Source organism: Merops nubicus, unplaced genomic scaffold, assembly GCF_000691845.1.
Source record: "Merops nubicus isolate BGI_N331 unplaced genomic scaffold, ASM69184v1 scaffold7131, whole genome shotgun sequence".
Classification (NCBI taxonomy): domain Eukaryota; kingdom Metazoa; phylum Chordata; class Aves; order Coraciiformes; family Meropidae; genus Merops; species Merops nubicus.
Genome location: NW_008587501.1, coordinates 1 through 16167, shown reverse-complemented (window position 1 = coordinate 16167; position 16167 = coordinate 1). Strand labels below are relative to the sequence as shown.

The following is a 16167-nucleotide window of genomic DNA, read 5'->3' as shown; positions in this document are numbered from 1 at the left end:
GCTGCACTGACACCTTCCCTCCTTAGGCAGGTAGCTACTACCCTGTCAACCCATGGCAGCTACTGAAAAGCCACCCCGGTGATGACCCTGTGCCTGTGAATCCACCAAGGAGGACACTTGCTTGGTGCTACCCGTGGGAGACAACCAGAGAGCGTGACATTGTGACGACCTTCATAGCAGAGAGGCCATCCTGGGGCAACAATGAGCTCTAACTGCTTTCTTTTCTTAGCAAGCTTCTCTAGAGAAAGCCTCTGATACAGGCAAGTCTCACCTGAAGTTCAAAAGCAAGGGAGTGGCTTAGGAACAAACCTGCTGCTCACTTCAGCAAGAGAAGGACCTGGATGGCTTTGAAGCTCCTGAGGCATGCTCAGTCCTCCTGGCTCAGGGACATACCCATCTTCTGACCAACTCCTGCCTACCACTACACATCACAGTGAAACTGCTCCACGCTCAGCAAGCTAGAGAGAAGCAGCAGCTTTTGGGCTGGGAGCAATGCAGAGACCTTTTGCCCAGCAGGAGGCAGAGGGGAGACTTACGGGCGCCCACCTCGTCCGAGCAGTCTCCGCAGTCGTTCAGCCCGTCGCACCTCTGGTCAGCGTAGACCCAGGACAAGGGGCTACTGCACTGGAAAACCAGGTGCCCTGGAAGGCTGCGTGGCACGTCACCTGCAAGGCGGGCACACGGGACACGTGCTCAGCTCCACAGGCTCAGATGGGGAGGTACCAAAGGCTGCTGTCTTGGGGGGACACTTGGTCCTTCCCCTGTGCGGGGTCAGGGCATGAGCGACGCTGCAGATGGGGAAGCTGCACTTGGACAGGGAAAGGGACATTTGTGCCTGAGCCAGAAGCAGAAGCTGGGTGCCACAGGCTTCTGCTTTAATGATTTTTTTTTTTTTCCCCAGAGTAACTGGACAATAAACCAACTATGTAGGCATACAGCTTAATCAATGGAAGAAAACTGCATCATGGTTTAAAGAAATACCTTAGGAAGATGAGATGAGCTTGGAATGTTTGATTCCTGGCACACCTGCTGGGTTTTGAGTGCCATCTCTCAGTGTCTGCCCTACAAAGGATCTACCAGGCTTATCTGCTCACATGTGCAGTCAGAAGCACAGAGCAGGATTAGAAAGACATCAGCTGCTCTGCCTCACAACAGGGAGAGCAGCCTGGGGAGGATGGTCACAAGAAAACCACTCACCACAGAGTTTCTCCTCCTCATCCTCTCCGTTCCTGCAGTGGCTGACTTTGTCACAGACCTGTCTGGCCAGGATGCAGGTCACTCTGTCATCACATAAGAAGCCTGTTTTGTTATTGGTGGCTGCACAGAAGCGGTTCACTGAAGGGAAGGCAAGAAATACTTTATTTTCAAATGTTTTTGTGGCATTAGGAAAAGACCAAGGTGAACAAAGGGGGATTTCTGAAATTAAATTGTTCTGCAAGTAAGCAGGGGCCAGGATGGGCAGATTCTACTACACTGGTAGATTCTTGGCAGAGTCTGAAAATTCAGTCAGTACTCTGAAGCGTGACCACACCACCAGAGTCACCACAGCTCTACGGAGGAGGACAATAGAACAGTGGTGGCAACTCAGGCTGCCCAAGGCTGGCACAGCCCCACTCCACCCTGCTGGCTCCTTTCCCTCCTCCCAGTCTGCACTGGGAAGCCTGGCTTCACCCACAGCAATGGGCACGGAGGCTCTTCTCATGCAACATCATTTTCTGCCTCCCTCACCAAAAGAAAACAACTCCTGTGACACTGACCTGGTGCTCGTGGCAGGAGCCCCAGTGCCAAGCCCACGGCGGCAGCGAGGACGAGCAGTGCCAGGGCAGGGATCCAGACTCGCCTCCCCAGGCGGGCACCGCGCGGCTGGCAGCTGTCTGTGGGGAGCCAACAGCGAGAGCTGAGGGGCTGGGGAAGGGTCCTGGCAGGGTGTTCTGGCCCAAAGCCACGAGAGTGATGTTTTGGGGGCTCTGCATGCAGGATTGGCAGGGGCTGCTGAGGTTTAGGGGTTGATAGTTGAGTTGTAATAGCCGAATTCTGACATTAGATGCCTCCTCTTTGGGAGTTTCATGGCTTGGAGCATGGAGAGCCTGTGCTGCTGTTGCAGACCAAACAGCACAAATGCCACATCTCCATCAGGGCTCACCCAGCGTGCAGGGATGCAGGAAGGTGGAGAAGACCAAGCTCCTGCCCAACCCTGCAGGACAGCAATGCCCTTTTCACACTGGGAGCAGCTGAAACACTGAGTAGGTCACTGAGGGCAGGAGCCCTCCCAGCATCCATGGCAAAACTCCTCAGGAGGTGAAACTGCACTTTACAGCTTTCTGCCCCAACCAGGACTGTAATGCTCCCACCAACCAAGGTTGAATTATCAGCTCAAAATGGCAAGAACTGGCTGAAGAGCAGCCCTTTTCCTCCCCAAAGTCAGCTCTAGGCTACAAAGAGCAGCAACCCTTCAGGGGCTCCAACTTCCAGACAGTCACATCTGTAAATCAAAACAAATCCAGAGGGATTAAAGGCCAAACCCACGGTCAGTGTAACACAACAGCAGCACACCCAAGAGCCAACACCAATCAGCTGCCTTCATCTCAGCTTTCTGCAGCAGCACCAGTGCCTTGTCTCTAAACCAACATTGTATTTTCTTGCATTCCCTTGGATTTCCAGACCAACAGAGAAAAAATTAGTATGATCATCTGAGGAACACATAACCGGTCACTTGAGACAACCCTGCATGTAGAATTGGATATTTGTATTTCTGAACCTTAGAGAACTTGAAAAGTTAGAATATGTCTCAGCTGTGTTTCATATTTACGTAGCAGATGTGTTGCACAAACACAAGGGAAGGCACAGCCTTTGCTCAACAAAGGGATCCCAGCTGCACTAACCACCCCCTCCAGCACACTGAGTGGAAATCAGGCACAGAACATTTCAGCTTAGAAGAAAAGTGGTGAATCACAGCATCTCTGCAGGACAACACCTTCAACCAGAAAGCACAAGTTGCAAATAGACACGAGTATAAAATAATGGCAGTGATAAAATGTTGTTGCAACTCAATCTACAGGTCTGCTACTGGTTGTCTGATCTCATCTTCTCCTTAACATGGGCAATATTTGCTGAAGTTTGGCTATTAAAATATACTAAAAACCTACAGCAAGTTCATTATGATCCTTCTGTGGCAGAACTGTGGATTCCCTATCACACTAATATAGCATAACACTGCCAACTCCAGGCCAACAAAGAACAGCTTAAGTTTATTAATTTTACAGTCTGGATGTTTCATTACACTGGAGGGGGAGGAAATAAAAATCTGTCTCAGCAGACCATAAATACTGGTTGTATTTCACATTAAATGGATAGGTTCAACTGATTTATGCTTTAATAATAAAAATGTTAAGCTCTGCATTTTATTCGTTACCTCTTTCTTCAGAGAAGGACTTTGTTGACTCAAAAGTAGCTATATCACCATTTCTCTAGAAGGAAAGGAATAAAAGACTGTTTACAGAAGCAGCACACAGTAACCACACAAGGAATGCCCTTCTAGTTGTCATACCATACCCAGGAAGACAAAGTATTCCTTTATTTTCACATACCAGCAACAATTGCCTTGGTGGAACCGTGGCCCAGATTTAATTCACAAAGCAATCGACCAGATCACCTTTTAAATCCCAGTTACCCATTTGTAAAACAAACAGTAGTGCAAGTCCAACACTTTGTATCAGTACTTTCCTTTTGTATCCAAGTAGGTTAAGTAGAAAGGACCCGAAATCTCACCAAAACCAGGGACAGAGACGTCAGGCAAACAACACTGCCAGGAGCACGACTACCTGAGGAAACAGCTACCCGTAAGATTTTTCCGAAGAGCAGGACTCTACCTGGGGGTGAGTTTTGTTCATGCTTCCCTGAGCTACAGCCCTCACAGCAGCTCAAAGCACCACAGGGAGTTCTCTGCACCTTAGCAAGAGCGAGGTTACCAGGATACAAGCCCCAACAGAGGCAGGAGAGCAAGGAGCCTGCTGCCCAGGCACGCAAGCAGAGAGGACGGGGAAGGCGGCGCCGAGCCCGTGCTGCAGCTGGGAGCAGCCTTCTCCTTTGCTTCTTATTCCTCCTGGCTCCACCTCGGCTTCACAACAGCACGTCAGGCAAGTCACAACGGACACAGAGGGGTGCCGAGACCTCTGCTGCTGCTCATGATGTGTTTGGAAGATGAATACTCGTCCCTGGCTGACACCAACTGCATTTACTCTGGTACCAGTCAAGGAGAACCCCCCTCTCATGATCAAAGCTTGAGGGAAGAGAGTCTCATCATCTCCATACAAGTCTCCTTTCTCCCCACCTCCTTCCCAAGACAGAGCTAACACACCAGCCTTGTAGCAGCATCACCCCAGACTCCTGCCAAATGATCAGATCTCAGCAGAGCTGTGCAGGATACAACCATCCTGAAAAGCTCCCTTGCTTGGGCAATGAGCACAGGCATAGAAAATCCTCCAGGATCCTCTTGTACTTGCATACTTGCAGTGAAATCTCCACAGCTCAGCCTGTGGCTAATGTCAACTTACAAATAGATTGCAGCCTTCTAAACCGGTCTCAGCACAGCACACGCAGTGTGGAGTTTTACAGTTTCAAGGATAAAAAACATCCTGAACAGGGCTGGGGGAGGAGAAACAGCACTGGCATGAAGCGTTTGAGGAGCCCCTGTTCTTGCTTGCAGGAGGGCCCGTAGGACTCAAGTGACCCCAAATTGTTGCTGCCTCCCAGATGACAATTCCTCCCCAAGCACTACCCAAACTAGCTCACTAGGGCTTTGGAGAAGTTGGCAGCTATACTGCCTATCAGTTGAGCCCAACAGTTGCCTCAAATTGATTCAAAGCACCAAATAATGCCTGACATTGAGGAAGAACTATGGTCACTGCCCTCTCCATCCCCACATGTACAACTCATTCACCATTACATTAACTTTGAGTTAATACATGCTTCTTGACAAGGGCACCTGCCAGCCCTGCACTCACCTGTCCACAGACCAGCCAGAATTAAACACAAGTCTTTTAGAAGCTCCTCCCCTCAGCACAGCAATGCCAGTTTGTCCAAAGCAGAAACTTCTCACGGGAACACATCACTGGTAAACTTGGTGCTAGGAAGCTCTCCTGTTCCAAGGGGCATTTGGGGTGAAAACACCAAATGCCAAGTAGCAAACAGCCTGCAAGTGTGGGCAGGAAGAAGGACAGAGTAAGGGTTAAAACCTGCCTATCTATAATTCTGGATCTATTTCTCTTCAAAGAAAGGTTTGAGTTTCTAATCAGACTTGGTACAGAAGGATTATTTTGAGCCTTCAGGACGGTTAGCAAGGTGATTGTGAGTTTGTGAAGAGTCCCATGTAAGAATCAGGTCAAGAGTACCCCATAAAAGAATCAGTGATGGAAACGTTCAAAATGGGGATTAAACCAAATCTTACAGGCAAATGCAGCTAAGACCTGACATCTATCACCATCTACTTCCTACACCAAGATTATCAAGCTCAGCTGTAGCCAACCAGGGAGTTGGATTTTAGAGCAGTTACCCCACATCAAAGACTGCTTATAGTTCAGAAGAGTGAGTTCCTGAGAAAGAGGCAACAAACACAAGCCCTTCTGAAGTAAATATAATAGAAGAAATCTTTGCTAAAAATGAGAAGTTGAACTGAGAACACAGATCAAGATATCCAGTGTGATAGACTACTGTTAATTCCAGCACCCAAAAAAAACCCAAGCCCCCCCAGTGTGTATTTCCACCAGCAATGAATTGCACACACTTGAGAGGGTTGCCTCATTTGTGTCAAGAAGATTCCATTTTACATTTGATACAAGTTCATTTGAACACACGCCAAAAGAGAATATAAAATGCTTTCCTCCTACAATTTCAATAATTGAAAGCCCTTCATTTAGTCAGTGGTCTCGAGTAGAGATCAAACCCAGATTGCAGCCTCTGAAAATGAAGATCAGGCAGTCAAACGTTTAACAAAAACTGAGTAGGACAAGCCATTTTGCAGAGTCAAATGCCAAGACAGCTTAAATAGCCCATTTAGATTAGAAATCTTGAGAAACGGTTCAATTACTGCAGCCTAGCCAGTATCTGATTTTACTGAGGGATGACACGAGCTTACAAGTGCACCACAAACCCCTCAGAGCCTGGCTCACTCTGGAAACAGCAGAGCCAAGTGCCAGATTGCCACAGGCACAGAGCTGCCCGTGACCCAACAGCACATTCCTGAATCCCTGGCCCCACTGCACAGATCACTTAGCTGAAATGTCATTGAACAGCGAACAAAAGACACAACACGGAGCGCTTGTGTTGAGTTTTCTCCCTTTGTTGGAGGCAGATACAGAGCCAAAAGCAAGCAGAAGCTGTTTAACTCAAACCTAGGAATGTGAGCATTAAAATCAAACCTTTTGGAAGAGGAAGTTTTGTGAAATCAAGTCACCAACGTAACAGAGGTTGTACTGCACACATCTGAACCAGGCAAACAGCCACGAAGCTCTAACGCTCCCTCTGCAGCTACATGTCATAGTGAAGGAAAACATTTGAACAGACATGAAAACATTTCCGTGTTAGTAATTGTGTTAGAAAAACTGGGATTGCTAACCTCTCTTCCAGAAAGGCAATCCTGAACAACACAGTGCTGAGACAATCCCTGAAGTAAAGCTCCTGTTTACAAATCAGATGAAACCTCCATTGCCCCAGTCACGTTTACCTCCTGAAGCAGAACACTGGCATCCTGCCCTGACATGAGGCTGTACATGGAGGTTTGCACTACAGGAGCAGAAACACAGGTCCTGACCCAACCCCTGCTGCAGACAGAGTGACTTCCCACCCCTGCAGCCCTGAAATTGAAGGGTGTTTGGAAAACATCACTCTACCAACTCCCACCATGGCCTTTGCCACCTACACAGTCACCTGGCAGTGGCTGCTGGTACCCAAGTCTCTGAGCTATGACATTGTCCCACTGAAGAACTTAGCATGAGGAGGTACCCTTCAAACTGCCATTTACTGCACATTGATAGAAGCCTCCTTAAAGCAAGCATCTCTTAGTGCTCTCAGACCTCACTGACAGGAAGCCCTCCCGGGTGCTTCTGGGCCAGGGATTGCAGCAGCCCTGCACAGGCCACTCCAGGCACGTTCCTGCTTAATGGTCCCTGCAGAGTTACACACCCACCAGCATTACACCCCAGTCAGGAATCTGCTTTGTCTAACCAGTTCCCAGTGAGGGAACACTACAGCACATCCTCTAGTACCTCAACAGCTCTGACTAGAGTTCAAAACCTGAAGAGGCTATGTTTTCTGGTTTTGGAGCCCATGCATCCTGGCCAGCTTTCAAACACTTAGAAAGACCTTGGAATAACCCACAAGCACCCTCAACTGGTCAGTGCTATGGGAACCAGCACACAGTAATCTCCTCAAAGAGAGAGATGCAAAATCCTACCAGAAACAGGAGGCACACTGTCAGTTGTGGTGGTGTTAGTGAACCCTGCAGCAAACAGGTGATGTGGACCACAGGCAGGCTTTCAAACAGAGCACGTTGTGGTCAATAACTAACCATGGCAAGAAGCTCTATAGTCAACGTTTTCTATACAGTCAATTTTATTCATCTGTTCCCATTTCTCAGGAATCAACTTATTTCTGTAAATGAAGTTACAAGACTAGAATAATTAATCAAGAACAGAAAGTAGAATTTCTTCAGAGAACACAGGCGCTAACTTTACAAGCAATTTGAAGACCTAAAGGCTAAAATTCAACAAAACAATTGACCATGTTGTGTTCTGTGTATGCAGGGATAGCTCCATGAGCTTTAACAAAGTGTCCATCTTTCACAAATTGAGGTCTAGCCTCCCAGTACCTCACAAACATTTTCCATCACAGGTATTGCCACACTGTAGAAAAAATATAACTCTATTTTTGGAGACAGGGTTGTTTGTGCATGGCCATTAGCAGGTACAAAAATTCAGCAGATAATTTTATAATATTTTCTCTTAACTACAACAGAAAGTGCAACACTAAAAAGGCGTCTCCTGTCTACTTAAAAGTCCTTATACCTTTACAAAGCTAACTCTGAATGTACAACATTACATCCTAGAACACACAGGTAAGTCTGGAAGTGTCATGGCAGGAGTATGGAAAGCATGCTTACAGCTTTTGTAAGCAGAAAGACACACAGCAAGACACCAGCGAGAAGTGATTAGGCCTGGAAACAAACAAATTCAAGATGTCCAAGTCTTCGCTACTAGCTGAAAACAAATCCCATGACATTGGTTGATTCTGTAACTTTGCATTTAAAGACTGGCTGCTAAGCTTCTTATCTGAAGAACCACCACAAAGATCAGGAGTTGCTAGCTCTGTTAGAATTAGTCTATTGGATCCAATGGAGGCTTATTTAAATTGCTGACTGAGCCAGATTGACTTTTGTAGGAAGAGGTCCTGCTTCTTCGTGCTCCTCAGGGTTGCATCTCACCACAACGAGTGCAGAGGATGGGTATCTGTGCAGTTTTTGTTCATTCATGTATTCCAAATCTCCATAGATGCTCAGCTTCTGAAATATTTAAACAATTTTAAGACAAAGACTCTCCATAGTGGGAATGAGTTGCATTTCACTGTGCAGCTACAATCCTGGTTCTGATGGCTGCAGCCCTTCAACACAGGTTAACCCACACTTTCTGTAACATCTGAAATTCACAGCTGGAACTAGATTTGAGCCCAGAAGACCTGTACTGGATCTGCCAGAACAGCAGCAGGTACAGTGTTTGTGTACCAGCTCCTTTATTTTGGGAGAGCCTTGCTCAGGTCAGAAGCATGGGGATCACTGGGTGCTAGGGATGCTCACTCAGCCAGGACCCCTCTCTCCAGACTCTCTGCCCATCAGTAGCATGCTGTGACTTCTGTCCTCACAGATGATCCTCCTGGATTAAACCCAAACTGGGTCCCACCTGCACCATCCAACTCTCAATACAGTTTTATTCCCAGAGCAATTAGAAGCAGTCTCTGTTGAGAGTAATCTGAAGGTTGTCAAGAGGAGAGTGCTACAAACCAAAATCTAATCTGGGTTGCTTCAGTAAGGCTCAGAGCACTGTTCAGCCACAGGGACAAGCAATTGTTCAGCTATAGAATCATCAATTAAATAACAAAACTGGTTTACTAACCACATTTGCAAAATAAAAAGAAAAAAACAAACCACAACTCCTTCTTGTTTAACCTCCCCCTAAAAGTTTCTTCATCTCAGAAATAATAGAATGGATAAATTCAAAGCACTAAGTTAGACTCCAGCATTACCTCAGAGGGAACATACTGCTCTACAGCTGTGGCTACAGTTGCACAACAAATCCAGAGCAGCACCAACACCGACAGGACGAGTGTAGTGGTTAAAATCCAGCTGGAATTTCTGAAATGAAAAGGATGTTAACTCAATTTCATATACCAAATATAAGACAACAGACCCTCTAAAATTTTGCCTCCATTTCCAGCTGATTCATTAGTCTCTTGCTCTTCCAGTCATACCGCCCACTTCAGACTCCTGAGTACTCTACTGCCTATTTAATACCTGACATGAAAGACACAATAGACTTGATTCTGCTTATTTGGCTCCAAGTAGCCTCCCATTTTTAAAAACAGGTTTTTCAGTTACAAATCTGGGTTGCAATCTGCTGATTCTTCACATGTAAACTTTTAAGGAGAAAATAATCTGAATAAGGGAAAGAATAATCAATGTGCTGATCTTCAGCAAAGCTTTAATAAAGGTAGACTGGATTATTTTCAGTCTGGGAATCAGACCAAACAGGGTTTTTCCACAACAGACAATCCCAAAACAAAACACAAAACAAGCGCTTTGCCCTGAGACATATCCAGAGCTAAAGAAGGCAAAACACAGTATTGATTAAACACAGAACATGCTCAAAAAAGCAGTGTAGGAAACTATCAATATGATGTTCACTGGTGTATGGATCATCTGGCTCATAGCTGGTGAACAAGTCTTGGTAATGTGTAGCACATGCAGGCGACTCACACACAGGGGGCTGCAGGTGACCCAGCCCTGGATTGCCCTGAGGTCCCATCTGTGCAGAGATAACCTGTGGGGAGCTGTGTAGACAGCTCAGCCCCCAGCTGTCCATAAGCCACAGGCCAAACAGGGCAGTGCTGCACATTCAAAGCACTAAAACCTGAGCTGAGCCTTGAAATACCTCACAAATACTATGCCCCTCAAGTCTCAATTCAAAGCCCTCTTCAGTTGCCTGAGAAAGTGAGATAAAGAGAAGCTGGAGGGTTTCAGTGTTGGTGTCTGGGGCCAACCTCGAGTATCCAGATGACCAGTCTTGCCCATAGTCACCTAAATTAGAGGATTAAACCCCTAAAGCCTGTGTTAGGAATTGGGAAATGCCTCTCCAATACTACACATCTCACCTCTATGGACACCCTTCCCCCTTGGTCAGGACACAGGCCTACGTAATTCTTCTGGGATCGAGAGCCCTGACTGGAGGTGTAAGTGAGTCTTACCTGGAAGTAATGCTGGTAGTTTGTAACCCTGGGTGATTAACTAACACATATAATATTTAGCATGCTTTTTAGGTTTTTATAGACTGCTCTTGGTTTGCAGTTGCAATAGTGCATTCTGCCATTGTATCTGTGAAAACCTGCAACAGTGGCGTATTAAACCTGTAAGTGAAGCCCAAATAAACCATTTGCCTGAGCCCTGCAGTTCAACCTGTAAGTGAGCTCAAACAGATTGTTTGCTTGAGCCTTGCAGTCTCTTCATCACAACCCAAAATGGAAAGGAGAATCACAGTTGGCAGAACAGCCTGCAGAAAGCACGGGGCCAGCATGGAAAAGTAGCAATTACAAACAGTCAGATGCACAATTTTAACTGCTACACATCCAGAGCCTGACAAGCTTGTGGCAGCTTGAGATCTTGCCCAGCGTCCCCACACACCCCCAGAGGAAAGGCCACATCCTCCCCTGAGGGCCGTACGTACATGGACAGACACCTGAAGAAGCTGTCACCTCCTCGCTCTTCAAAGAGGCCTCGGTACGTCTGCGCGCCTCCGGGACGCACCTCGGCTGAAACAGCAGCAGAAACAGTCCACTTTACACACCACACGTGCTCCAGGTCTCTCAAAATTTGCTTTCGTGTGCCACCTGCAAATTCTTTTTATTTTCCCCCCCCTCACATGGCAGGGAACATTTGCATTTGCTCTTCCCCAGCACGAAGAACAACTTACAGGCTGTTTTACTCAGCGACAAGGATCCTCTTGAATCTTCAGTTTCCTGATCAAGCTGTGGAACATACTGTACTTCTGGCTTTGACTACAACAAAAGAAGGAGTTAGAAGAAGATCCTCCTAGCAAGCTTCCACTGATCTTGATATTCTGCATTTTCAGAACAGATACAGAAGTCAACCTTAAGACATGAACCGTTTATCTAAGTTAGATTCCTGCCCCCCCACCCCCAAGCCCTAAAGGCAGAGAAATACTAGCAAAAATAAAACACTTCTGATAGTGCTCCACAGTCTTTTCTCTGACTGGAAGGAGCAGAGTTAAACATTTAGCAGCCAGGACACCTTAATCTCAATGAAAAAGGCAAGCACCTGGAATATGACAATTTTGCCATCATCTGCTTGAAGGTAGAAAGTCCATGAGGATGTTATGAAGCTCTGAGCTGAATCCATCATGTCACTCCAGAATGATCTCACCAGTGTCAGAGGAAAGAGGAGATGAATTCTGGGCATCAGGGACATTAACTGCAAGCACAACATTAACCAGTTTTCCATTTGGTTCTACATGAAGAGGACAGAAGTCATGCTCTCGTCCAAACGCTGCCCCACATCTAAATTTCAGTCCTCAGGAAGATTTATTTTCCAGTTGAAGAAATTTTAAAAAGATAAGACAAGCTGAACAGAAACAAGTAGGTGGTATTTGAAAAACATGTCATCTACTTACTTGCTCTTGCCTTAACTCAGCAAATGGCAATTGGTTCTGGCATCCAAGATGGCAAGCATATTGTTCATCAGATTGGGAGTATGCTTCAGTACAGGCTGCAAGGAGGAAGTTCCCCAAATGAGAAGATAAATTCTGCATTTTCATTCAGAAAACATTTTCAGTTTAAGTTGGATCGGAAACAAAGCAGCAGCTAAAGGACTGACAATAGTGTCACTAATGTGACAAGTATTGAAAATATTAGGCAACTTTTTTTTTTAAGAGAAATGAGGCCCATTCTCTGCATTACAGATAGCTTCTATTAATTCCACACTAGAGATCATAAAGACCAAGAGAGAATAATTTAGATTACTCTGCTGATGGAGAAATCAGGCAGAGAGTACATGGGCAAAGGTCTTCTCCACAACTCTAAAGCTCAGATGGACAATGCTGCAGTGCTAAAGAATCAAATCAAGCAGCAAGACAGGACAGTAGCTCTCCCAGTCCTCCACAGAAACAAATGGACTGCCATAAAGGTTAAGGAGCTGGCAGGAAGCATGGCACCAGCAGCTAAACACGTGAGTGTTCAGCTCACAGCTCCTGAGCAGCAGTTCCACGGTGGAGCTGCCACCAAGGGAGTGTCTGTAGGCATAAAGCAGCATCAGAAGACAGAATTGAGCAGATCAGCCAAGGCACATCTTGCCAAGCACAGAATACTTAGTCAGGGTACCATCCAGTGTAACAGATTACAGAACATAAGCCAGCAAAAGACAACAGCCTCGGGAAGGAGAGTTAAACCAGAAAGTAAGCAACTGTTCAATTACCTCTACATGTGGTCTGTTGCTGCATTACCCTTTTTTATGGCAAAGTCTCCTGTGTGGTGTGACAACCAGACTGACATGCTGTACCACAGCTACACACGCCATACAACAAACTACAGCATTAGCCCATTTTTGGAGTATTTAATGTAGTTCTGTGGCACAGCAGCATCTTTCATGTCAGGCTTTCTACTTGCACACCTTCTGTGAATCAGCTGCCTCAGTATCATTGGGTAAAAGTTCTGTACAATTCCAAACCCAGTATTATTTAGCCCATAGTACACTATTTCATCTTCACCATGCAGCTTTTGCTCTCACACAGATTATCTGAGAGAATCAGTCAACAGTATTTAATGGCCTGCTTCAAATGAAATGCAGACCTGTGTCACAAACTGTGAATGGGACTGATGGCTGCATGGAGTTATTCAAGGAAAAGTGTTAATTTGACTGGATTTTTTTCCCAGCCATCTTCTGTTTTCTATGACAAATTACTTGGAGTAAAATGAAGTGTTTCTAATTTACTTACAGAGACTAATGACACTTGAGAAATTCGGGAAAACAGCAACACTAAGGATCAAGTGAGGAATAACTCACAGAGAACAGAACCTTTTCCCAGGGTGATGATTGGGTTGTTTGTTTTTTTTTTTTTTTTCTACCCTGTACATAAATGTTAAGAAGTTGTTAAACAAAACAGAAAGCAAGGGAAGTAATCCCACCGACTTAACACCACCCTGTTCCAGACATTCATCATCTTCCCTCTGTTAGGTCCCCTCACTGCAGGATGTTGAAGGAGTACTGGAGCCTTACCAGAGTCACACTCCAGCTTGGTTCGGTTCAAATCGATGCCGTCGTCCACAAACTGGCAGATGGAGAAGAGTCTGCAGCCTCGCTGGCAGGCGTACAGCTCCTCCTCCTGGGGAGGCACAAGAGAAAGGCTCCCAGCCCTCCAGCCCAGAACAAATGGCCACAAAACAAATACTTCTATGTATTTTTTGAGAGGCACAAAAAGCCACCCACCAAAGCGCCACCCTCCCTCCTTCCACTAGACCTAGAAGCAGCTAAATATGACACTCTGGGGCAATCCCAAACAAATAAAACCCAGCTACAGCTCTTTTAGCACTAACACGCCTACTGATCCATTCCAGAGCTCTTCACTCTGTGGTGGGGCAGATCTGGAACTGCAAATTCTGTTTTGTACTTCCGCTCCTACCCCTCACAAGCAAAGCTGGTCTGAAAACAACAGGTTCTCCTGTAAAAGATTTACTGATGTTTAACCCTACAAAGAGGAGACAATCTTCCATCTCTGAACTTGGAACAGTAAAACCTGAACTGGGGGGGGGGGAGGAGGAAGGCCTAATTTTGACAGTGTATTAAATATATCCACCAGATTCTAATCAGAACTACAACAGTATTGCAGAAATAAGAGACCTTCTGATGGACTTGCCAAACCAGTTCCACAAACACAGATTTTTATTTATTATATTGAACTGAAGGAGAAAAGTGCTGCCTCACTGCAACTCTCAAAAGGATGCAAACACAGAAAACCTACAGCTGGTGTTTCTCCTGCCCACAGCAGCACAGAGGGGGTGGACACTTCCCAGGCACAGTGCCCTCCACGCTGAACAATGCAGACAGCCCCTACTACCTGAGTGCTCCTGCCTCTGCTAGTGCTCCTGCCATGAACCAAACCCACCAAAACCACACAACCACTCCAACGACTGCAGCCACTTGCTGTACAGGTGGAAAGCAGACTCTGACTAGTTCAACAAAACCCAAACATGCCACACCTCACTTTATAACCTATTGTAAATTGATCAGCCATTGTTTGTCCCCAAGAGCGCAACCTCACATGTTTTAAAGGCATGGAAGTAGAAAACCACAAATATAAATTAAAACTTAACTCTAACAACACTGGCAAAGTGGCCAAGAGAGTTAAGCTGTCACAGAAAACACATTTTGTCATTAGATACCCAAGACAGAATTAGCTTCAGCAGCCAGATTTCTGTGGCAGTCTCCCATGGAACTCTCAATGAAGCTTGTTGTACTAAAACAACTGAATGTTTTAAATGGAAACTAAAGTGGGTGTTGGACTTGCTGATCTCCAGAGGTCCCTTTCAACCTCTAACGTTCTGTGATTCTGTAAATAGCAACTAAAACAATTTCCTTCAATTCAGCTGGTAGTTTTGTGACGAAGACTTTGGAACAAAGGCTAAATGTAGAGATAAGCATATTATTCAACAGCCCCAACAACACACAACAAAGAATGCAAAAATACAGTAAAACCCACAGAAATATCAGCCTTCCTTGAACTTGAAAGAGTCCTAAATAGAAACAAGAGCATGTGCCAAAAGAATATGGAAATATATTAGGATAATGTTTAGTCCTAATTTCTCAGGCTTAGTATTTTTCTCCTCAGTATCATCACAGCAAAGCATGCTGGAAGTACAGATGCCAATTTACTTGTATCCTACACCACTCCCTGCTCCTTCTCTGTGTGTAGAGTCACAAAACCCAGCTGAAGTTCCAATGAAAGCAGACAAGTCCTGTTACCTAACATGGTCACTGCTCCCATTTGCTGCTGCCCTCGCCTGAAATCTCCAAGACAGGTCAAGAGCTGCCACCACTTAAGAGTTCAACCTGCTACACAGCTCTAGCTGATCATGAAGTACATTGCCAAGAAAGAACAAGGAAAGATTTTGGATACTCAGACCTCCCAAATTCAAGCCAGTAGCTCAAAACTGTATAAACGTCTGGAGTTACACTGGCTCCCTGACTCAGAATCTCTGGCCTGTCATGAACACAGCACTGGTTTAGTGCCCAAAAATACAGAACCTCAGACAAATTACAGCTGCTTTTTTAGGAACAAGAGGGGAAAAAGCAGCAATTCTCCCCAAACCCACAAAAGCACACAGCACTAACAAAGCAACACTTTGGAAGCAGCATTTCTTTGGCAAGCTGCAGCTGAATCATCTATTTTCAAACCGAAGCATCTATCTTTAGAGAAGGCATTGCATTCCCCGGGTTGAGGGGCCGAAAACGTAAGCCAGATGGGAGACGGCAAGGCAGAACAGCAGCAGGCTGCTGACGGCCCCTCGGCTTCCTTCGGGCGCCTGCTCGCCTGAGGGCACGTCCGACACCGCCCGAGCAAACGCGCACGGGGACGTGCCTCGGACGGTCTCCCACCCGAGAAAATCCCGCTGGTCTCCGGCCCCGCTGCAGCAGAAGGGGCTGCGGGGGGAGAGGGGCAGCGACAGGCCGGGCTACTGCGGAGAGGGGAGAGGAGAAGCGGCGCCGAGCCCGGGAAGGGGCGCAGGCAGGGCCCGCCCGTACCTTGGGGTAGGTGTGCAGGGAGTAGGTGAGCTGGCAGGCGCGGTGACACGACGCCGTGTTGCCCAGCACGGAGTCGAAGGCCTCGGACGAGGCGG

General features: G+C 46.4%; 2 protein-coding genes across 2 annotated transcripts in view; both read right to left on the bottom strand.

Moving 5' to 3' along the window:
- The window catches only part of LDLRAD1 (low density lipoprotein receptor class A domain containing 1), a 4052-nt gene extending 162 nt beyond the window's left edge, over window positions 1-3890 (bottom strand). The window contains exons 1-6 of the mRNA XM_008948928.1: window positions 3870-3890; window positions 3413-3467; window positions 1758-1874; window positions 1198-1335; window positions 537-665; window positions 27-37 (exon numbers count right to left, since the gene is read on the bottom strand). Coding sequence (XP_008947176.1) covers window positions 27-37; window positions 537-665; window positions 1198-1335; window positions 1758-1874; window positions 3413-3467; window positions 3870-3890 — 471 coding nt within the window. The remainder of the gene's footprint in view (window positions 1-26; window positions 38-536; window positions 666-1197; window positions 1336-1757; window positions 1875-3412; window positions 3468-3869) is intronic.
- A 3700-nt stretch (window positions 3891-7590) lies between these two features.
- On the bottom strand, window positions 7591-16161 carry TMEM59 (transmembrane protein 59; the record flags this gene model as incomplete). Its single annotated transcript, XM_008948926.1, has 8 exons — window positions 7591-8554; window positions 9292-9400; window positions 10986-11070; window positions 11232-11316; window positions 11597-11749; window positions 11949-12043; window positions 13550-13655; window positions 16073-16161. Coding segments are annotated over 8 exons (878 nt in total), but the record flags the coding sequence as incomplete, so codon positions are not given.
- Window positions 16162-16167: the final 6 nt, after the last annotated feature.